The sequence below is a fragment of the Pristis pectinata genome, chromosome 23, assembly GCF_009764475.1.
Source record: "Pristis pectinata isolate sPriPec2 chromosome 23, sPriPec2.1.pri, whole genome shotgun sequence".
Classification (NCBI taxonomy): Eukaryota; Metazoa; Chordata; class Chondrichthyes; order Rhinopristiformes; family Pristidae; genus Pristis; species Pristis pectinata.
In genome coordinates, this window is record NC_067427.1 from 3,788,015 (window position 1) to 3,812,761 (window position 24,747).

The 24,747-nt window shown below is 43.7% G+C and overlaps 1 protein-coding gene across 1 annotated transcript in view; it reads left to right on the forward strand.

Moving 5' to 3' along the window:
• LOC127582053 (protein crumbs homolog 1-like) overlaps positions 1-23,157 on the forward strand; it is a 131,427-nt gene extending 108,270 nt beyond the window's left edge. Inside the window, exons 8-13 of the mRNA XM_052037017.1 lie at positions 1,721-2,280; positions 5,887-6,052; positions 7,232-8,099; positions 11,631-11,747; positions 12,701-12,827; positions 21,885-23,157. Coding sequence (XP_051892977.1) covers positions 1,721-2,280; positions 5,887-6,052; positions 7,232-8,099; positions 11,631-11,747; positions 12,701-12,827; positions 21,885-22,106 — 2,060 coding nt within the window. The 3' untranslated portion in view covers positions 22,107-23,157. The remainder of the gene's footprint in view (positions 1-1,720; positions 2,281-5,886; positions 6,053-7,231; positions 8,100-11,630; positions 11,748-12,700; positions 12,828-21,884) is intronic.
• Positions 23,158-24,747: the final 1,590 nt, after the last annotated feature.

Below are 24,747 nucleotides of genomic sequence, written 5' to 3' on the forward strand. Positions count from 1 at the left end.
GCTCCAGGAGAGGTGTGAGGGTTGGACGGTTGGGACCTGTGGGAGATGGTGCTGCCCTTGGACTACATGCGGAGTCACGGGGTGGTTGCACACTTCGGGGGCACAGCAGAAGGCAGTGCCATTGCCGTGGGTTGACTCGTGCTGGAAGCCAGGACTCCGGCTGGGGATACCTGATCCTGATACAACCCCAGCCCTGGGGAAAATGCTCAGCCCCAACAGGTAACATAGGAGCAATCTGAGCCATGTGTATTAGCCAAAGAATTCCTTTCTGTTTTCCTATTTTTCTTCCACACTGTTTTAAGCACACATCCGCCCTGCTCCAGGATTTGAACACGGAAATCCAATCCTGGGGAGCGCTGAACCGTTAAAGTCGTGTTTCCACCCTTCCCTCCTCCATCTGCCTATCACCACCCACCACCTGGATCCACGTATCACCTGCCGGCTTTTAGAAACCATAGAAACCATAGAAAACTACAGCACAGAAAACAGGCCATTTGGCCCTTCTAGTCTGTGCCGAAACATTATTCTGCTAGTCCCATTTACCTGCCCCCAGCCCATACCCCTCCAGACCTCTCTCGTCCATGTATCTATCCAATTTACTCTTAAAAGTTAAGAGTGAGCCCGCATTTACCACATCAGATGGCAGCCCGTTCCACACTCCCACCACTCTTTGAGTGAAGAAGTTCCCTCTAATGTTCCCCCTAAACCTTTCCCCTTTCACCCTAAAGCCATGTCCTCTCGTACTTATCTCTCCCGATCTAGGTGGAAAGATCCTACTTGCATTAACTCTGTCTATGCCCCTCATCATTTTGTAAACTTTTGCCTCACTCCTTCCCCTCACCTCTTTATACTCTCCATCTCCCCTCTACTCTTTCAGTCCAGATGAAGGTTCTTGACCAGAAACATCGACTGCCCATTTCCCTCCACAGATGCTGCCCGACCCGCTGAGTTCCTCCAGGTTCTAACATTTCCATTGCTTTTTCTGCCTGTTTTTCTGGGACAAGGATCTGCCCACCCAAAGATCAACAGGCTATTGACCCATTAGGTTCTTGTGTCAGATGAGCAACACTTAGCTGCAATGAGTTGACAGTCAGTCACTGAGACACAATGAGTTGACCGTCAGTCACTGAGATCTTTGATGAACAGAAATTGAGAAAAAGGAGAAGCAAGTGTACATTGTGCACACCGAGCTGGCTGATTCTACAAGTGGTCCAGAACACCTCCAGAGAAGGTGGTGAACAGCCACTTATCAGACTTGCACTGTGTATATTGAGCTTTGGTCTACAAGAAATGAGTGAAACAAGCTGAACTTAGGTTGTCCTCAGAAGAGAACTTGTAGATTTACCATGAGGAAGTATTAAACTGATGCCATTACCATTCAAAAGGAAATTATTATTAATTGTTAAACTCTTATTTACAGTCACAAAGCACAGAAACAGGCCCTTTGGCCCAACTGGTCCATGCCGACCAAGATTCCCATCTAAGCTAGTCCCATTTGCCCACGTTTGGCCCATATCCCTCTAAACTTTTCCTATCCATGTACCTATCCAAGTGGCTTTTAAATGTTGTTAATGTACCTGCCTCACCCACTTCCTCTGGCCACTATTTGTTTAAACCACTTATGAACTAGGCCATAAAATGACTACTTGCCATCAATATCTGGGATCGCACTCTAAGTTCTGAACTGTTCTACGAATGTGTATTCTTTACCTCCCTGTAGAATACATCCCTGTGACTTTCAGCAACAACAGCTCCAGCAGCTCGGCATCTTTCGTTATCATGGATAATCCAGGCTCAAAATTTGCAATCTCGTTCTTTATTCGCACACGGAATCCAAATAGCTTCATACTCCAGCTCAGGAATGCTACAGCTCCCTACCTGTCGACATACCTGCAGAACGGTAGCATTTCCATCAAAATCCAAGGCATGAAGCTAGACACATCCAGAAACCTGGCTGACGGCATCAGGCGACTGATAGAACTTCACATGGATGAAGGCTGGCTGACTGTGAAGGAATCTGATGTTGTTTTGAGAGAGCTTCTGTTGCCTCGTGCGAGTATTCAACAGTTCGATAGTATCCACATTGGCCAAGATCCTGAGGAGGATTCTACTGTATGGGGAGGACCTTTCAAGGGCTGCCTACAGGATGTAAGGGTCAACAATAATCTACTGGAGTTTTATCCACTGGAAATCAAGGATTACACTTTGTCGCTGGAAGTTTACACTAATAAAACACTTGTGAATGTGATCAAGGATTGCATCAGTGATGATACCTGCAAGGTAAAAGAACTTCCTGCAGACCATTGTCGTTTGTTCTTCCCGGGTCGTGAGTCTCACTGGTGTGGATGTTCATCGCCAATTGTCTCCAACCTGTTGAGAGCAGGGAGGGTCTGGAGTCACGGGTGGGCTAGGCTGGGTAAGGATGCAAGGGTTCTTTCCCAGAAATATTTCCCAGAAGAACCAGGTGAGCTTTTTCAACAATGGGTAGTTCCATGGGTCCCAATCCTGGGATTAGTCTTAATTATTTGAATTTAAAATCCCAGCTACTGTGATGGGATTCAGAACTCTGCATCAGTGATCCAGACTTGTGGATCAGTGAACAAACCTGTGGATCAGTGAACAAACCTGTGTGTCAGTGGTCCAGAACTCTGGATTACTGAATTACATTGAACTGAATGGCTTATTATTGTCATGTGTACCAAGGTACACCAAAAAGCTTTTGTTTGCGTGCCATCCAGACAGATGATTTCATACATAAGTACATTGAGGTAGAACAAAAGGAAAACAATAACAGAATGCAGAATGTAGTGTTACAGTTACAGAGCAAGTGCAGTGCAGGCAGACAAATAAAGTGCAAGGGCCACAACAAGGTAGGTTGGGAGATCAAGAGTTCATCTTTTAATGTATGAGTGTTCAATAGTCTTATAATAGTGGGGTAGAAGCTGTCCTTGAGTCCAGTGGTACATGTTCTCAGGCTTTTGCATCTTCTGCCCAATGGAAGTGGGGAGAAGAGAGAATGACCGGGGTGGGAGGGGTCTTTGAATATGTCGGCTGCTTTCCCGAGGCAGCGGGAAGTGTAGACGGAATCCGTAGAGGGGAGGTTGGCACTGGTCCAGAACCCTGGATCACCGGTCCAGGAACTTGATGTTATGATCCGCTGTGATATTATACCCAAGTGATCAATAGGTTTAAACATCATTTAAAATTGTAAATGCTGTGCTGGAGCTAAATATATCAGTAATTTTCTGTTTGAAGAGATACACCGGGTTTATCAACTGTGTCTCCCTCTATGTCCCAAAGTGTAGCAATTTTTTTAAGTAAAATCACACTGTTCTTGGCATCGACCTGACACAACATGAAATACTGAGGGAATAACCATTTAATTTTTGTATGGGATTGGTTCAGTGGGCAGGTTCCATGGGATATTTCTCTTTGGAGAGAAGAAGGATGAGAGGGGACTTGATAGAGGTGTACAAGATGATAAGAGGCATAGATCGAGTGGACAGTCAGAGACTTCTTCCCAGGGCGACAATGGCTAACACGAGGGGACATAATTTTAAGGTGATTGGAGGAAGATATAAGGGGGATGTCGGGGGCAAGTTTTTTTACACAGAGAGTGGAGGGTGCCTGGAACGCACCGCCGGCAGAGGTTGTGGGGGCAGATACATTAGGGATATTTAAGAGACTCTTAGATAGACACATAAATGATAGAGAAATGGAGGGCTATGTGGGAGGGAAGGGTTAGATAGATCTTAGAGCAGGATAAGATGTCAGCACAACATTGTGGGCCGAAGGGCCTGTTCTGTGCTGTAATGTTCTATATTCTATCTATCTGGATGCGTTAACATCTATAATTTAACATCTCTCTCTATGTGTTAAACTCTAAACATCCAACCTCAGGAACTAATTGTGTGAGATCAAGTAAGCAGTGAAAGTCCAAAGAGATCTGGAGCCAAGTACACAGATCTTTAAGGTATTGTAGACAAGCACAGAAAGTCTTTACAAGTGCGCATGGAGTGCTGATCTTTATATCCGGGGACTGGAGTAGAGGTGGGTGGCTCTTACAAAGCCCACAAAAGGAAAATCAAAAGAAATGGCAGATTCTGGAAATCTGAAATAAAAACAGAAAATGCAGGAAACACTCAGCAGGTCAGGCAGAGTCTGTGGAGGGAGAAACAGGTAATGTCTCAGGTCCAAGATCCTTCATCAGAACTGGGTGTCAGACCCAAAGAGTTAACTGTGTATTTTCCACAGATGCTGCCTGCCCTGCTGAGTGTTTCCAGCATTTAATTCCAGGTTAGACCACACCTCAGGCAGAAGAAATGGGCTGGAGTGAGTGCAGCCTGGTTTATGCACAGTTTTACTTGAACACCAAGGGTTAACTGAAGAGAAGACATCACACAAACCAGGGCTGTGTTTCCGAGAAGTTAGAAGGTAAAGACGTGACGACCAACGTTTTCAAGATATTAGCTGGAAGTGATAGAGGGGAGACAGGGAGACTTTTTCTGTTGGGTGGGTGAAACAATAACAGGATGCAGAATAAAGTGTTACAGTTACAGAGAAAGTGCAGTGCAGGCAGACAATAAGGTGCAAGGTCATAACGAGGTAGATTATGAGGGCAAGAGTCCATTTTATCGTACTAAGGGGACCGTTCAATAGTCTTATAACAGCGGGATAGAAGCTGTTCAACCTGCATTCAGATTGGGTGAAAATTGGCCACATTATTCCACACCAGTTGTGAACAGAGCAACGAGTGGCTGTTGAGCGGACAGCGTGTTATCCAAAACGGAGGAACCTCGGCAAACTGTCGTGTTTTTGATGCATTCCTGGAGCCAAGAAATGATAAACTTTTCACAGGTTCCAAACCACAGAGCCAATTAAATTTTTCTGAATTGTAGTTGCTGATGTGACAGGTGAACCATAATCTAAATCATTAATTGTTCGGGCCAAACCCCAACTGTGTTTGGCAGAAGTTGTAGATTCTCCGGTACTCAGATGTGGAACAGGATCTTGGGCCTTGGTTACCGGTGCTGAGGTCCAGCTGCTCTCTCCCTCCATCACACCCCTCACACCTCAAACCCCTCTCCTCCTCTCACCCTGAACCCCTCTCCCCCCACGCCCCGAACCCCTCTCCTCCTCACATCCTGAACCCGTCTCCCCTCACACCCCTCATACCCCTCTCCTCCTCACATCCTGAACCCGTCTCCCCTCACACCCCTCATACCCCTCTCCTCCTCACATCCCGAATCTCTCACATCCCAATTTTCTCTCTCTCTAACACCCCGATTCCCTCTCATACTGACTCCCTCGCTTCCCCCCTCACTGACTCTCTCTCTAACACACACTCACTCTCTCTCTCTCTCACACACATACATTGTCCCCCTTTCACACACACTCTCTCTCTCACTCTCTGTCACTCCGTCCCTCACACACTCACTCTCTGTTCTGCATTATGGAGCAGAGAAAGAGGAGGTGTGGTAGACTGCCTGTAGAGTTCCTGAGGGGTCAGCAGGCTGGTCGGATTTGGACAATGAAGGAACAGCGATATACTTCCAACCCAGGATGGTGTGGGGTGTGAAGGGGAATTTGCAGGCGTGGTCTCCCCTGTACCTGCTACGTTTGACTCACTGGTAGAGATCACAGGTTTGGGAGGCTCTGTCTGAGTAGCCTGGGTGAGTAACTACGGTGCATTTTAAGTAGCCCCCTCTCCCTACACCACAGCCAATAGAAAGTGAATATTACTTTTGAGCAATTTTTTTGTTTCCTCTGCAACTCTGTCACAAGTTTTGGAATGGTTGGGCCTTGTATATTGTGCCAGACTTGGCAAACTGAGATCTAGTGAAAATGAATTGGTTTGCGTGACCAACGATAATTCCTTCCCTGCAGCCTGCTCCGTGCCAAAATGGAGGGAACTGCACTGTGACCTGGAACGATTTTGAATGTAAATGCCCACAGCAGTACACAGGACGGACCTGCGAGGAGATAGTGTGGTGTGCGACAGATCCATGTCCCTCAGAATATCGCTGTCTGGATCTCCCAGGTGGATACGAATGTAAGGACAACATTCAACCGCACAAGTGAACTTCAGAGACAAGGGAGTGTTAATGATAAGAATAAAATCAAAATAAAAAGCTAGAAATACTCAGCAGATTGTCAGTACTTAGAACATAGAACACAGAACAGTAACAGGCCCTTTGGCCCACAATGTCTGTGCTGACCATAATGCCAATTACTTGGGCAGAAATTCAAGTCCATGATCTTTCTTCAGACCCAAACTCAAACGTTAACTTAATTTCTCTGCTGCTAGATTTGCTGAGTATTTGCAGCATTTTTTGTTCTTATTTCAGATTTCCAGCATTTACAGTCTTTTATACTCCATTAAATAATCTAGACTTTTCTCACATCAAATGCAAATTTTGAAAGCTACAATTGCTAATTACACACTGCACTGAGAAACCTTCCTTTATTAAATTTTCGTTTGAACCTAAATTTGATAAAGTAAGGATAAGATGTGATTTCAGTTGAAATCCATAGTATTGAAAGTTCAATATTAGAAACAGATTTACTGTAATACAGATTGGTAATCTGATATATTAACGAAAGCAGTAAGATCTGGCTCTTCAATAAAATAGGTTACCTTGAAATTATGAGATGAAGAATTCAGCCTAAAATGAACAATCTGCAATTACATTGTTAATTTCTTCAACTTATTGGCCTGAGCTAAAGCAACCAACATGCCTTGAAGTAAAGAAGTAATTACATAGAACATAGAACACAGAACAGTACAGCATCGAACAGGTCCTTTGGCCCACAAAGTCTGCGCCGAACACAATGCTAAGTTAAACTAAATCTCTTCTGCCTGCACATGGTCCATATTCATGTGCCTATCTAAAAGCAACTTAAACACCACAATTGTATCTGCCTCCCCCACCATTCTGGGCACCCACCATCCTCTGTGCAAAAAAACTTGCCCCACACATCTCCTTTGAACTTACCCCCTCTCACCTGAAATGCATGCCCTCTAGTATATGACATTTCTACCCTGGGGTAAAGATACCGGCTGCTTACGCCTCATAGTGTTATAAACCTCTGTCAGGTCTCCCCTCAGCCTCCATTGCTCCACAGAAAACATCCCATGTTTGTCCAATCTCTCCTTACAGCACTTGCCTTCTAATCCAGGCAGCATCCTGGTAAAAGTTAATGTACCTTCTACTTTGGTGCATTTTCACAGGTCTTGCCAATGCAACGTTTCGGGGTGAAAATCCGATTGTTTACACTAGCAACAAGCTGATCACAAGAGACCTCACCAGCATTTCCATCGACTTCAAGACCAGAGACACAGCCGCAGTTCTCCTTCAGGCCAGCCATGGTGCTGAATCCTTCTGGTTTGGATTCCATAATTCACAGCTGCAATGTAAACTGTACAGTGGGAACAGTGTAGAGGGCCTGACCCTCTCTACTACCATCAATATCTCAGATGGGCAGTGGCACACAGTGCTCGTGACCATGGAGGAGCCTTCAAAGATATCATCAAGATGGATCATTACTGTGGACGGGAATTCCAATGTCACCAGCACAGTCACCGCTGGCAACGTAAACTTTCTTCAGGATAATGCAGAGATAACAGTGGGCAACAACTTCACAGGGTGTCTCGGAGTGGTCAGAATTAGTGGAATATATCTTCCTTATATAAATCAGAAGGTCGTCACAAAGACAGAACAGTTTGTTATAGTGAGTGACTCCCCAACCCTGATTGGATGCCTTGGCGCAGAGGTATGTTCCCCAAATCCGTGCCTGAACAATGGAATGTGTGAAGACCTATTTGACCTTTTCCAGTGTGATTGCATTTCAGGGTGGGAAGGTACCCGGTGTGAGGTCAGTGTTGACGACTGTGTGTCCAGGCCCTGCATCCACGGCAACTGCAGCAACTTGCTGCAAGGCTATAGGTGCAACTGTGATCAGGGCTTCACCGGGGTGAACTGTGAGAACGATATAGATGACTGCACGGACCACCGATGTATAAACCAGGGGAGCTGCATTGACGGCCTCAACTCGTACTACTGCAACTGTCCGAGCCAGTTCACTGGGCGATACTGCGAGTAAGTCCACACACCCCATTCATTCCGAACGGCGTCCAAGTGCGGGGATTGCTGTCCAACTCTTGTGACGTCCAGAGAGACACAAGAGGCTGCAGACGCTGGAATCTGGAGCAACGAACGACCTGCTGGAGGAGCTCAGCGGGTCGAGCAGCGTCTGTGGGTGGGGGAGAGGGATTGTCGACGTCTTGTTGTCGAGCCCCTGCATCAGGACTCATTCCTGATGAAGAGTTTTGCCACAACACATCAACAATTCCTTTCCCCTTAAAGATGGCAATTGGTTTATTATTCTCACATGTACCGAGGTGCAGTGAAAAACTTTGCTTTGCATGCAATTCATACAGATCATTCCAAAACATAAGTACATGGAGGTGGTACAAAGAGAAAAGCAATATCAGAATGTAGAAAAACTTTACAGTTACAGAGAACGTGCAGGACAGGTAGACAATAAGGTGAAAAGGCCACAACCTGATGAATTCCTCCAGCAGATTGTTTGTTGCTTCTGTGTCATCTAATGCTTGACTAATCCGCTGGAGTTCTTTGAGAGTGTGACTTCTGGAATAGATGAGAGGGGAGCAATGATAGAGTTATTATTGTCACATATACTGAGGTACAGTGAAAAACTTTGTTTTGCATGCCCTCCAGACAGATCATTTCATCACATCGGTGCATCGAGGTAGTACAAGGGAAAACAACAACAGAATGCAGAATAAAATGTTACAGTTACAGAGAAAGTGCAGTGCAGGCAGACAATAAGGTGCAAGGGACATGACGATGTAGATTGTGAGGTCAAGAATCCAACTTATTGTACTAGGGGACTGTTCAACAATCTTATGACAGCGGGATAGAAGCTGTTCTTGAGCCTGGTGGTATGTGCTTTCAGGCTTTTGTATCTTCTGCCTGATGGGAGGGGGGAGAACAGAGAGTGTTCACAGTCTGAGGGGTCTTTGATTACGTTGGCTGCTTTTTCAAGGAATTGGGAAGTGTAGACAGGATTTTCAGATCCCATGCAAGAGTTCGATCAACATTGTTAGGGCATATGGAGTTGGTGATAAATCACTAATGTGGATTGAGAAATGGTCATTGGTTAAAATTGGTTAAAGGGATCCTTATCGGGTTCTGATGGCTGGGGAACCGTGCTTGGGGCCCCAGCTAGTCACAACCTAGATCAACAATTTGGCCGAGGGGACCAAATGTCATATTTCCAAGCTTGTTCATGATGCAAAAATTGGTGGGATTGTGAGTATGAAGGAGGATGAGAAAAGACATCAAGGGAAGATAGAGGGTCAAGGGGAGAAAGACAAGTCAAGGGGAGAGAGACAAGTGAGTCAGAACATGGCAGATTGAATATAAAATGGAAAATTGTGATAGTTACAAGACTTTGGTGAGGCCGTAGTTAGAATACTGTGTTCAGTTTTGGTCACCCTGCTATAGGAAAGATGCCATTAAGCTGGAAAGAGTGCAGAGGAGATTTACAAGGATGTTGCCAGGACTCGAGGGACTGAGTTATGGAGAGAGGTTGAGCAGGTTGGGATTATTTTCATTGGAGCGTAGGAGAATGAGGGGTGATCTTATAGAGGTGTATTGGTATTGGTTTATTATTGTCACTTGTACCAAGGTACAGTGAAAAATTTGTCTTGCATACCAATTGTACAGCTTAATTCATTACACAGTGCAGTTACATTAAGTTAATATAGAGTGCATTGAGGTAGTACAGGTAAAAACGATAACAGTACAGAATAAAGTATCACAGCCACAGAGGAAGTGCAGTGCAGGTAGACAATAAGGTGCAAGGTCACAACAAGGTAGATCGTGAGGTCAGAGTCCATCTCATCATATAAGGGAACCGTTCAATAGTCTTATCACAGTGGGGTAGAAGCTGTCCTTGAGCCTGGTGGTACGTGAGAGGACAGAAGAGAAAATGACCCGGGTGGGTGGGGTCTTTGATTATGAAATCATCATGAGGGGCATCGATAGGGTGAATGTGCATAGTCTTTTCCCCAGGATTGGGGAATCAAGAACTAGAGGGCACAGGTTTAACGTGAGAGGGGAAAGATTTAATATGAATCTGAGGGGCAAATTTTCACGCAGAGGGTGGTCAGTACATGGAACGAGCTGCCAGAGGAAGTGGGTGAGGCAAGTACAATAATAATATTTAAAAGGTACTTGGACAGGTCCATGGATAGGAAAGGTTTAGAGGGATAAGGGCCAAAAATGGGACGAGGAATCTTGGTCGTCATGGACCAGTTGGGCTGAAGGGCCCTTTTCCGTGCTGTATGACTCTATGACTCTATAAATGGTGACTGATTGGGTGGTGTTGTTGTTCAAAGGGGTCTAAGTGTCTTTGTGCACAAGTCACAAAAAAGGCAACGTACAGGTGCTGTTGGCCATTCGGAGGGAAATGGTAGCCTTTATAATGCAAGGATTTGAATAAAGGATAGGAAGTCTTGTAGGGCATTGGTCGCACCTGGAGTATTGTGTTGGAGGAATTCAGCAGGTCAGGCGGCATCTATGGAGGGAAATGAACAGTCAACATTTCGTGTCGAGACCCTTCAGGTCGGGTCAGTCTTGATGAAGGGTCTCAACCTGAAACGCTGACTGTTTATTTCCCTCCATAGATGCTGCCTGATCTGCTGAGTTCCTCCAGCATTCTGTGTGCATTGCTCCAGGTTCCAGCATCTGCAGTCTCCTGTGTCTGTGTACCTGGAGTCTTGTGCCCAGTTTTGGTCTCTTTACTTGAGATGGACTTGCCGACATTGTGTGAATAAACATAAACAATAACTGAAGTGCTCTCACCAGGTGGAGCTGAATCCTGCTTGTACAAAAATAAGTTGCTGGAGGAACTCAGTGGGTCAGGCAGCACCTATGAAGGGAAATGGACAGCTGATGTTTCAAGTTGAGACCCTGTATCTGGACCTGAAATGTTGATTGTCTATTTCCCCCCACAGATGCTGCCTGACCCAATGAGTTCCTCCAGCAGCTCATTTGTTGCTCCAGATTCCAGCATCTGCAGTCTCTTGAGTGTCTTAAAATAAGATACGGTATCTTTATTAGTCACATGTACATCGAAACACAAAGTGAAATGCATCTTTTGCGTAGAGTGTTCTGGAGGCAACCTGCAAGTGTCGCCACGCTTCCGGCGCCAACATAGCACGCCCACAGCTTCCTAACCCGTACGTCTTTGGAATGTGGGAGGAATACGGAGCACCCGGAGGAAACCCACGCAGACACGAGGAGAACGTACAAACTCCTTACAGACAGCGGCCGGAATTGAACCCGGGTCGCTGGCGCTGTAATAGCGTTATGCTAACCGCTACAATACTGTGCCTGCCCTACCATTGTATACAACTGTACTGTGCACAGTTGTATACAACGCTGTGTACAACTGACATGAGACAGTGACTCAGAATGTGTGCTGACACTTATTTCTACACTGTACATATGGAGTCTATTGTAGTTTGGGACTGCACATGAAATAGCTCAGAGTGAAATCAAATTTGCTTGCCAGTGAAAGATGTTCTTGATCTCTTCCAGGTGGCTCTACCCCCCGGCAAAGTGTGGAGAGGGTCTCAGCTGTAACAACGGAGGACTTTGCACTGATGGCGTCTGGGGTGCCAATTGTACCTGCAAGCCAGGCTTCACTGGAGAAAGGTAATCCTCCTATTCATTCCTGCAAAGTGTTTGTTGCTGGCAAGGCTCACGGTTATTACCCATCCCTCATTCCCCTGGAGAAGGTGAGGTGAGATGCCTTCTTGGTAGTTAACTGCTGGGCTGTTTTAGAGGGCATTTCAATGTGAACTGTATCCCTGTAACGTATAGTCTCCCACTTGCTCATCAACTCCCCCCTTTGTTACTCACCAACACTGGGAGCATTTTGCTGCAGCCAATTAACCTACCAGCCTTTTGTAGAACGTGCGAGGACATTGAAGCATCCACACAATCGAAACCTACTCAGCCACAGGGAGAATGTGCAAACTTCACAAAGACAGCACCAGAGGTCAGGAACGAACCTGCGATCCTGCAGTTGTGAGGCAGTGGCTCTACCTGCTGGGCTACCAAGCCACCCATTAATTTCATCTAAATACTTTTTCACCCCATTCCATCTTCCCAAGGATCACAGTATAAACAAAATTGTTACATCTGGTTGAAAAATAACATCTTTCATCAAGATAATAGATCAGAATAATTAATAGATGTTTCAAGTTGCTAATGGTGATTTAGGCTTCGTTGTTCCATAAAACTTACATTTATCAATGTTTTATGGTTTATTTTTAGAGTGGCACTTGCTATTATTTTAACTTAAGATCCGATTATGTTGAAATTAATCTTAAACCTTCAAGGGACCACAGAAATGTATTTTTTGCTTACACTTAGAAAAAGGCATGGAAGAAGCCAGTGCCTTGAGAGAAAGGTTTGAAGTTCTTTATGTATTTCTAAACTAATGTTCAGTATATAAAATACAATTTGGAATTATGCCCATGTGAAGTCGAGACATAGAAAACATATAGACACTTGCAAATGTCTTGCGATCTGAACCACACAAGAAATTGGTTTGTCAAATTCCCTCCCCTCTACTGAATTTGCACTTTGATCCTTTCTGTAAGGTGTGAAGTGGAGGTCAATGTGTGTGAGTCAAACCCGTGCCAGAACGGTGCTACCTGCCAGAACATGGTCAACGCCTTTGAGTGCATTTGTGCAGCAAACTTCGCAGGCGAACAGTGTGAGCTCGATGTAAGCAATTTTCCTTTCTTTTGCTCAATGTTGCTTTGGCAAAATCATTTTTCAGTTCTTAATCTACCTAATCCTGTACGTGGACAATGACAAGTTTGAAACAGAGCTTGTCTGGCACTAGAATTGCTCAAGTCTTTCCAAATCTGTTAAAGTCTGGGAATTCACTGTGTATCAAGATGGATATATTGAGCCAACCTGTATGGATAAAATACTTGCCATCCTATTGGAAGTTTACAGACTGGTTTTACCAGTAATAGTATGGCTCTAATCTTTAGTTTGCCCCATCAAGCACATGACTGAATCTGACTAAACCTGTGGAGGCCTCTCCCATTTTCATTCAGGTTAGTGTGCTGTACATTTAACAGACTCTGTAAAACATTTAACAGACTCTGCAATTCACTTAACTGGCTCTGTAATATATTTAACGGAGGCAGAACAAGCTCACTTTAACCAGTCTTCCTTTTAGTAAAGTGATGATAAATTGTGCCTTAATACATGCCATTGTCCTTCTGGTCCTAAACCCACTAAACCAAAGGTAAAGGGGAAAAAATATCCAGTCTAGTCCCCTGGCCCCCTCACTGCTCGATGGAATGTTCGTTGTCATTGATGCTGAAGTTGGTGGTACTTGGAGAATTCCACCCAACTAGTCTGCAAACTAGTTGTTCCCCTCCAAACTAGTGTTCAAATCGCATCAAAACATCCTCCCCCATATCAACTATTTCTCCTTCTGCCTAACCAATGCGATTCTGAATATAGACAGCTTACCCATCGACCCTGGAAGTGGATTTCACTGCATCACAACTCTCCATGAAGAGGTTCTCCTCTCTTCAATTCCAATTCTCTTGCAGCAACGACTGCCTATTCCTTGATCCTAAAAATTCTCTCTTGATGATCCTCAAGAATATTACTGTAAGTGATTCTGTGGAATCTCCTAGATTGGTGGGTGCACCTATGTTGCTAACTGCCAAATTCACTCTGATTTTCAGGAATTTATTACAAAGATAAGCTGTTCCTATCCAGGACTCATTTCCACTACCAATGTTATCCCAATAGCTCCATTTCATTAATCCTCTATTTGTGCTTTCAGTGGAAATTTATTTCTAAACATGCAGTGTCTCACAGTTATCAGAGTCAGTTTAAAAAGTGTAAGAAATTTATCTTATAAACACAAATTTTAAGTCCATTGAAGAAAGGAAGCTCAGTATATTGTACAATGCAGGTTCAAGTTCTGGAACTTTTGCTGCTATGACCCTGATTGTTCTTACAGTTCTCACAAGTTGTTGTTGAGTCACTGGATAAACATGTTGCACCTTTGCATATTGTGGCTCTTGCCGCCATTCTGTGCTTTACTCTATCCAGGATCGGATGGAAAGACGATGCAAGGACTAGACAACCGTGATTAGTGTTTACTTTAAATATTTAAATTTCATGGGTTGATGATTTTCAAAAGAAGTCATTTCACTAATGAGGTCTGAGAACAAGTATATCTCAAAATTAACTATTCTGATTATTAAAATAGAACATTATCAGAATTTTAAAGCAAGTGGTTTTGTAAAAACCATGAGGAAATTCTAACGATTTTGAGCATTGCCATTGACTAAACACAAAAGCCATCAATACTCCTTTTACTATTATTTCTGCTACATAACCACAAACTAACCAGCTTGAGTAGAATATGCATGATGAAGAGCTGTAGTCGATCACCTTTAGACAATCATATTAAGTTTATATACAAGCTAAACTCTATCTTCTTTTGTACAAGGATCTTACCTAAAGGTATGCAATGGAATATGTATATAAAACGCACACATACACAAATATTTACATGCATATACATATTCATGTAATTCCGGGGTTAATGCATGTTGGGTTGCTTGTTTAATCACATGGGAATGCTTGAATCTGCTATCTTTCAAATGATTCCTTCCTTCAGAACGCACTTCTCCCATTCTGTGGTCAAGGAATGGGATCATATTGTGACTGCAGTGGTTTAGAAACATTCTCCTGCATGTGCTGACTTCCTTAACGTGGATTCAGTTCAAAAGAGCACAGAGAACGCTAGAGTTAGCGAAAACGCAATTGCAATTGGAATGTCTTATCTGACGCCAGGTTTCAATCGTGATTGTGGAATTTCTTTGCTTGTTTTTCTCGACTCAGAACCGTGTAGCAACAGTAAATGATCAGATCTGAGGAATGTACAAAGCTTAAAGTGATGTTGCCTTAAGTATGTGTTTCTGTGCCTTCTGTCTGCCTATTTTCCTTTAGTGTCAGTCTGTGTAGTTTGCTATTTACCCGGGCGAAGTATTTTAATCTTTGCTTCCTTCCACAGATTTGGAGGAGGGATTAATCCTCTCTAGGTCAGGGTAACCAATAGCAGCTCATCAAAGATAGCCGATCCAACATTTCTTTTGCCAGAGTGTGCAATCTCATTCATTCCTCGATGGTTGGAATGTTAAACTCTGCAGGGAACCAGCACATCCCTTTGGAAAATTAGTAACTGGAGAGGATTAATCCACTCACATGGCTGCTACGTGTCCATTTTGCTTTTAACACATTAATGAACCACTACTTTTTCTGACTGGGATTTTGCTAAGGATTTCCTGTCCAATTATCACAATCATTTCAGTCCACCAACATTTCCTGAATTGCAAGTTGCATTTTATAGGAATGAACCATTTGTGCGTTTACTGCTAGTTGCACCCCTTTTTCATTTTCCATGAAATGCTCTTTACTAGAAAACGTTTACAAAATGCATAAAGAATTGGATCTTGCTCATACCGGTGGCACTTTGCATAATTATCCAACCCAGTGACATACTCACATGGTACTTCCTGCTGGGATGTTTATCTGAATAAGTATTGGGCCAGGTTTACAAGCAGATGTGAATGACAGTTATTTCGGCGAGGACAGCATTAATCTTTTGTCACCAATGGGATTGTGGCGTTAATTGGTAATCTCAGAGACACATGGCTGTGTGTTTTATCATGCTGTTTCTGCATGTGCAATTAGCATTAAGATTAAGATATAGTGAAGGAGCTTATTATTCAAGCAGCTTCATTATGTTAACAGCTTGTTACTCATAGGAAACATTAAAAAGATGACACAAAGTATTATGGAAGTTGCAAACATTTGTTGGATGTTTATGTTATTACTGTAAATGCAGCAATCAGAACAGATCATGAATAACAGACTGCATTTAGTCTGTCTAATTGGAGCCTTCTCCCCACCCCTGTCTAGGCCAATCAGACACAACTTATATTTTCTTAAAAATTCAGTCAATGAAACCAGGCGCAGATTTACTCTCTGGCTATGATCACTAAATTGAATCTGGAGTGATTTGACCTACAAATGAAAATCAAACGAACTACAGATAAAGGGCTAAACTGCTGGCCTTACAGGTGTTAACTACACAGATAAAATGGGGTTTGAGCCCAAATGACTGATTTGGACCACAGAAAGTCTGGATTTAATCCCAGGTTTTCTGGGTTTTATTCAACTCGCCCAACCTCAACGAAGAAAAAAACTGATTTAGTGTCAACATGTCTGAAATAGATTTAAGTTTCCAACCCAACCTTAATGCATCAGGCTGCCAATCCCCCATTCTACATAAGACCAGAGTGAGAGTTTTAAACCAGATAATGCATGTGGTCCTTTGTCATATGGTAATGTTGCTGTGAGTAAATTTGATGAGTGAGTGTCCTACTTAATACCCCACACTCAATACAGAATATGACAGCTGTGTGGGCCCATGTCTTGGTTAACAGAACTAGACATTGAAGATGGGTTGGGGGTTGTGGGGGTGCAGAGTTGGACACTGTAGCGTTGGATGGCTGCAGGGCTGTAGGATACTTGAGTTACCAAAGGCTGCGTGAGAAGTGTCAGCAGCCTAGTTACAGGCCCAACTCACAAGCATCAGTTGCCCTGTTTGTTATAACTCTTGTATGTGCTTTAGGATGACAAGAGGCAACCACCTCTTTACAATTCTCAATACAAGAGAGCATGGCTTTAAGGTAATGGGTGGGAAGTTCAAGGGAGATGTCAGAGGGAGCTTTTTCACCCAGAGAGTGGTCGGTGCATGGAATGCGCTGCCTGGGGTGGTGGTGGAGGCCGATACGTGGGTCAAGTTCAAGAGATTGTTAGATAAGCATATGGAGGAATTTAAAATAGAGGGATATGTGGGAGGAAGGGGTTAGATAGTCTTAGGTGTGGTTTGAAGGTCGGCACAACATGGTAGGCCAAGGGGCCTGTATTGTGCTGTATTGTTCTATGGTCCTATGGTAACCACAGATTTTACCAACGCTGTGGCATGGTTTTCAATAACTGAGTTCATTTTTTTCTAAGCAGTTACAATACTTTTCAAGACTCACTGTCTTCAGTGAGTTAAAGTTTTGGTCTGAGTTCATTCTTTTTTGCTGTGTTGCTTAAAACTTCTGAAGAAAAATTAAACTTAAGTATCGGCTCTTTAATTACTTGCAGACAAATGATCTCCATATCTATAGGGTAATAAAATGTACATGTTGTTCCCATTTGACGCTCTCCTTTATCACCTTACATTGTACAGACAATATTCTTCTTGCAAATTGCTGGCAGCTGCTTTACATGAGAACCTCTCCAGCAATCTTGTGGAAAAAAACTATTAAAATTCTATTTTTGAAAAACCTAGTGATGTAGAATAGACAGGAACACCATGGTATCTGGGCGATAAGACACCTGTACCTTCAAGTGAATGCCAGTTATTACAAGAGCACAGTATTTAAGTGTTTGGCATTCTGTATTTGAAAACAGGGTTAGATGCTATAGATTTAGATGTCTACATCGATAGAAACTGTTCCTGCATTAAGTTAACAAGACCAATCATGCATTAGCAAATAGTCCTTCAGCTTTCTGGCTTGTACTAATAACCTGTCTCTAATCATTAGCTAGTCTGCTGGTTTAACCAGATCCATTTTGCCCAGTGTTAAATTACCCAAAACAGGCCGGGTTCTTAAGATACTGATAACAGCGAAACTATTCCTTGTTCCATATTCCTCAATTAGATTTCATAGGGGTGAAAATTGCACATATTTGAAAATAAAGATTACAAATTACATCTAAAGTTTCAGAGTAGAACCATACAGCACAACCATACAGCACAAAACAGGCCCTTCGGCCCACCATGTAAATAATTACATGTAAACCATGTAAGTAATTAATATTCAATTGAGAACAACACTCCAATGATGCGTACAAGAGCTGCAGCCAATGGGGCAACTGATCCTTGTCCGCTGGGCCTGTAGACAGGCTGCTGACACTTTGTACAACAGATCTTTGGTAACTTCCCCAACCCCCTCAATTCAGGATGAAAATTAGAATCATAGTCAGGGTTACACCAACATATCAGACTCTAAGTAAAAGAAATTTTCTTCCTTATAGATTAATACAAAGTTGTTTCAAGTATGAATAAATTACCATGGGTAATTGTTCCCATGCTTAGATGTTAGTAAAATGCAAAATCATTAAGAATTGTGTGTTAACGATATCCAACTGACACTGAGACCAAGGTTCTACTGCTACAGAATAAAAGTTTCATTCTTCTGGTACTCAATAGATTAATGACATAATGATATTAATGTTTTTTTGCATATTATCAGGGTGTTAGTCTACACTATGCTCAACGGATCAGTTACTGCTGATCATCCATTATAATTCTTGTAAAAAGGCTCCTGTTTCAGGGCCAGTAAACAGAACACATCAACAAACCAGACATCAAAAGCTGCTTTAACAAAAGTATTAAGATGCAGTAAGTGTTGCCCCAGGGACGTTAGTTGTGTGTGGAAAGATTTAGTTGCACTGTAGGGGCGCCAGCTTCTCGTCAAGGACTTACTCCACAGGAGCAGAATGTTATCTCCAATTTGTCTAGCAGCAGAAAAATGTGATCACCTTTACACTGACCCTTTCACTGAGTGAAGCACTCACCAGTATTTCTCCCATTTGTGAATGGTGTTTAGAAATGTTCTCAGTCCAAAGTGGCCAAATGACTGAATTTAGTGTCCTAGAATCTCACAACTTCCAATCATAAGTCAAGTGGAACTTCACCAACATGTTGAAAAGCTGTGACCTCAAAACCCACAAAGCAGTAAGTATCTGATCCAAAACATTATTACTTCAATATTTTTAGAACGACCATTAAGTCCTCTCCTCGATCCGTGGTTCCCTATCCTTTGGAATGAAAGCCTCATTTTTTCACACAGAACCATCATGACCACTCCTTTTAAGGAGTTGGGATATCCTGGGAATTCCCACGGCCGTTGCACTGGGTGTGCCTGGTTCTGTTTACTCGCGTCATAGAGTCATACAGTACAGGCCCTTCAGCCCACCCTATCCATGCTGACCATCGAGAACCCCTCTCACTAATATACTATTTTTACTTCTTTCATGAACTTTCAAATAATTTTAACTCAATATTATTAAAACCTGTTCACATTGGCGTTCCCCACTCACCACATCCCAAGGGAGCCACACACTCCATATCCTAGATAAATCTCTCAATGACACAGAATGTTGCTCTAATATCTCAGGCACTCACTCACACATTCCCCGCCGACATTTAAATTCAAGTTTCACTCTAAAGTGGTTATCATTTGCGTCGCATTCCTGTCTGTACAATGAGTTAACAAAGTAAGTCTATTTGTGTTAACCCATGCCATTTCTAAGAGGCCCTGGGAGAAGTCTGCACGGAACTGAGAGGCGTAGCATTGTAAATCATCATTCACAGCCCTCCTGTGAGTCACTGGACATCGGACATGGTTCTGCAACTTGTGGTCCTCCACAGAATGTTGACTCGAACATTACTAGTGAGCTGACAGAATGGTCACTGGCCTGCTTGACCCTGGTTGTTATAGGGATGGGATATAACTGGCCAGTCTTCCCTTTGCCGGGTAGAGTCAGGACTAGGGCTTCAGCAGGGATGTTGTCAGGAATTCCAGAGTCTTTCAATACCCAGTGAACTCCACAACTTCTGGATGTCACACAGTGTGAGTCATTTTGGCTGAAGACTGACAGGCTGATAAACCACAGGCAACGTTTATGCCGTCAGCCTCTGTTGGGATTTGCCTGAAAGCGCGTACCACCAGCTTCTATCCCACGGTTATAAGACTAATGAATGGTCCCCTAGTACAATAACATGGACTCTTGACCTCACAATCTACCTCGTTATGACCTTGCACTTTATTGTCTGCCTGCACTGCACTTTCTCTGTTACTGTAATACTTTATTCTGCATTCTGTTATTGTTTTACCCTGTACTACCTCGATGCACTGTGGAATGAATTGATCTGTATGCAAGACAAGTTTTTCACTGCAATAATAAACAATTTCCAATCCTTCACAGCCCTTCTCCATGACAGGGGATATCGCCCTCTCTTGTTCTCTGCAGTCTGGGATCTCACTGAGGTCTCTCCCATCACCAGATCTGTTTAAAATTCATTCTTCAGCATTTGCAAGGCCAACGTTTGTTTCCCATTCCCAGTTGCCCTTGAGAAGGTGAGGGTGGTGGTACTGTGAGCCACCTCCTTGAACCACTGCAGTCCTTCTGCTGACGGTGCTCCCACACTGCTGTTGGGGAGGGACTTTCAGGATTTAGACCCAGTGACAATGAAGGAATAGCGATATATTTCCAAAGCAGGATGACTGGGAGAGGAACCTGCAGGTGGTGGTGCTCCTCTCTTCCCACTGCCCTTGGCGGTAGAGATGGTGGGTGTGGGAGGCAGTGTTGGAGTCTGGGTGAGGAATGTCAGTGCATTTTCAGATAGCACAAAATGCAGTCACTGTGGACCAGCCACCTGTGGGCAAGCACGGTAGTGTAGCGGATAGCATAACGCTTTACAGTGCCAGCGACCCAGGTTCAATTCCAGCCGCTGTCTGTAAGGAGTTTGTACGTTCTCCCCGTGTCTGCGTGGGTTTCCTCCGGGTGCTCCGGTTTCCTCCCACATTCCAAAGACGTACAGGTTAGGAAGTTGTAGGTATGCTATGTTGGTGCCGGAAGTGTGGTGACACTTGTGGGCTGCCCCCAGAACACTCTACACAAAAGATGCATCTCACTGTGTGTTTTGATGTACATGTGACTAATAAAGATCTCTGATCTGGACCGACTGAATGGTTCAGCTGCTTTGTCCTGGATTGAGCCACAAGCTTCTTGAGCTTTGCACCCAATGCCCAGCATAAATGTTACCTGTGGTTTATCAGGACATGCCTGAATGTGGTCAGTCAACCAAAATGACCCACACAGCATAAGATTCAGAAATCGTTGAGTTCATGGGCATTTCAAAGGCTCTGGAGTTCCTGATAACATCCCAGTCCTGATCCTGACTCCATCCAGCAAAGCCACAACACTGATATCGACCCAGCAACGGGGAGAGTGACTGGTTATATCCCCTCCCTATGGAGACCAGAGTCAAGCAGGCCAGTGACTATCCCATCAGCTCACTAGTAATGTTTGAGTCAATATTCCGTGGAGGACCACAAGTTGCAGAACCACCTGTGATTTATTCATCTATAACTAGGCTGGAACACCCAGGACCCAGTTAATGCCAAAAGTTCTTTACATTCCAGATGTTCAGCACACCTGCCCATTGACTGCTAAAGACCCACACAAGGTTGGCAATCTGCCCTCTGTGAGTGAGTAGGTTGCTCAGGTACGTAGCAGGCACGGGGTGAGGAGGAGGAAGGCAGCTGTCGTCATGACAGTAATTAATTCTGTTGATGAAGAACGAGGTTTCTCAGAAGTTCAAGCACTCGGTAAATCTGTGCAATGGTTTATCTTGAGTAGAGCTCAAAAGTGCCACTGGAATGCATCACAGATTGTCTTCTGTAAGCAAATCCAAAACCACTGTATTAACTGCCCTGCTCTCATGACTGTTTGACTTGTTCTCTGTCCAGTCTTTCGTCTGCCACCTCTTTGCTTCTGGGCTCTGCACCTTATAACTGTGTTTTCTGTTGAGTTCTGGAGGGTGGAGAGGGTTCAGTGAGCAGGATTGGAAGCAGCGTGCGCCACACTTACTGTCTCCCATTATCTTTACAGAGAGGGAACAAGGCGGACTCTATCCCACTCCTGGCAGTGGCTGTGCCCGTGGTGTGTGGGACTGTGCTGCTGATTGTAATAGCTCTTATTTTTGTGGTCCTTACTGCCCGTAAAAAGCGTCAGACAGAAGGGACATACAACCCGAGCCAACAAGAAGTGGCTGGGGCCCGGCTCGAGATGGACAGTGTCCTTAAGGTGCCTCCCGAAGAGCGCTTGATATAGTTGGTTGATTGAACTCCTAAGAGGAAAGGATGCTCTTGTTTTGAGATATCCGACCACCCAGGTGGCATTTCTCCAGCTCCGTGCCTCCCCTTGACTGCTGAATCTGCTGAGACAAATCCCCTCATTCCAGGCATCTGCTTCACCAAGAGGTGGATGCAACCCGGTTTATGTTGGCACTGCACTGTTCTCACAGCGACCGCAGCTAATGACACATCTAGTGGGGAAGTTCACACTGTGCTGCTCATTGCAGTGTCACACGAATGACGTGTGAAGTCAGAGACTGATTCAAGCATTCCTGTTAACACAATGGTACAGCACAGCATCACCTCTGCTGAGATCACTCCCATCTCAGAGGCTGTTGTACAGAGGCTCCAGTTACAACAAGTGGCATTTCCCCAAAAAAGGAGCTTTTAAAGCAATTCTGTGTTCTGACTGGTGGAAATGTTGTACTCATTTATTTAAATGTTTACTGTAATTTGATTCTTAATTGAACCACTTTTTAATAGAAAATTCTCTGTAGCTCCAAAATTTAAGTTGATTATATATTGAAACAAATCTGTACCGTGTGTTAATGGAGGGATCTATTTATATGCCTAGCTGGGAGAAGTTTGGTATTAACATTAGGTGATGCTGCGCTTTATGTAAATGGTAGAAGTCACTGGATACCACATCACTGTCTTCTGTTTCCATGTCTAATTAAAGACATGTTCACTATGAGCAAGTCTGTACACAGCTTGAAAGCACTTATGCTGTTGCATCAACAGTTGTTACTGACAGACTGCATCCTCGCCTGTTCTATTTACAAACTGCTGTTCGGTGAAAAGACTGCCAGTTAAGCTCAGGCTGAGGATGCAGTACACGAGTCCAGGCACACGTTACCAAACAAAGACAATAAACTGTAGATTCCTCACGATGACTTTACTTAATGGTAAATGTTCCACAACAGAAAGGGACTTCCCAGAGAGACGATACTCCCATTATCGCTGGCTGGGTGGCTGCAGTTGGAGTCATCATCGTCATCGCTGCCACAGTCCTGGTGGCCACCATGAGAAAAAAGAGGGCAACTCAGGTAACCTATAGCCCCAGTCAACAGGAGAAAGAAGGAGCAAGAATAGAGATGTGGAACATCATTAAACCACCACCTACAGAAAGGTTGATTTGACTTTGGGAAACAAACAGAAGCCAAGGGGTTGAAGACTGAGCTGGTGAAGAGTGATCCGCAGTAGTTCACTCCAGTTAAAGTTAGACTGAGTGTGGCAAAGTTTTTAAAGGTTGAGGTTGATCAAGTGTGGAAATGGATTAACCCTGGGAAATGTTTAGAGTCAGTCTACTCAAAACCGCAGTCCATGACGCGAGATCTTTTGAGGGCGTTCTGTAAAAAGTTTCAAGAACTTTCAATAATAACTCCCAGCTCCTATGTGATTGACCGTCATTTGGCACAGATTCTATTTAACATCATCAGAATCTGAGCTATTTCCATAACCGAGGAGATCGTTTTTACGTTTTCCAATTGGTTACAATTCTGCAGGTTTTTTGGTTCTGCCATCTACAGTTGAGTCTCCATGGTGTTATACTTGGGGCATAAAATGGCAAACAGATTTTTAATGTCATTCAAAAATGATGCAATTAGCCTGAACACTCATCCAGGATAAGGGGTCAGCTGTTTAGAACTGTCAAGTACATCCTAAAACCAGAATGTACGTGGCAGTTGTTGGCAAATACATTCTAGTTTGGGAAGGCAAGAATTCTGGCACTTAGACTCAGTTGTGTCAACTTCTAATTAGTGGCAGGGAGGGAACCAATATTCTGGAGCTCTTAATATTGAACCTAAAACTAGAAAACCAGGGAATTCAGAGTGTGGAGGCAATGCTGCTAATCTAGAGCCAGACACGTGCCATTGGGTTGGAGTCAACTTTTGGTGGCTGACGAACCAACTCTTTCCAAATATCCACCAGCAGTGTGCCCTGTCCTTGCTGCAGGGACACGCCCATCCCTCCACTGTCTCACTGTGCTCTTTCCTTCCAGTTTACCAAGTACGACCATCTCTGTCCCACTGCAAGCCCATGCCACATCAAATATTTCTCAGTTTCTGCCTCAGCGCGGTGACCCTGAAGGAACAATTCAGCTTCAGGACTGAACGCCTGATTCTCCTTCATGTCCACAGGGAGTTGACTGACCTGCTCCAGAACCACTTTTCATAGAAGTCCCTCCTCCCCTCTTCCCACCCACCCTCCTCATCCTTATAATTCTACCCGCAAAACCAATGTCTATTCTGCCTCCAGAAAATTACATTTGGAGTTGAAGGAAATTCTATAATTTTCAAGAATTATATTTAATTAAAGTCACAAAAAGAAGATATTTCTGCTTGGAATTTTATATTTTGTTAAATAGTTCCAAAATATTTGGCATCAATTTCTTAAATGAAATTCAGCCAATCAAAATATTTGGAGTTTTCTCTTCCATCAGGAACTAACAACTATAAGTTATAGACCACTGCTCTTCTATCTGAGGAATGTTCATTGTTTTAATATTTATTTAGTATCATAGTGCACCTTCATTATAATGCTTCAGTCATACTTCAGTGTGTTTGGGGACAGATCGATGGCTTCCCTTGGTGACTTGGTTCAAGAAAGGGTTAATG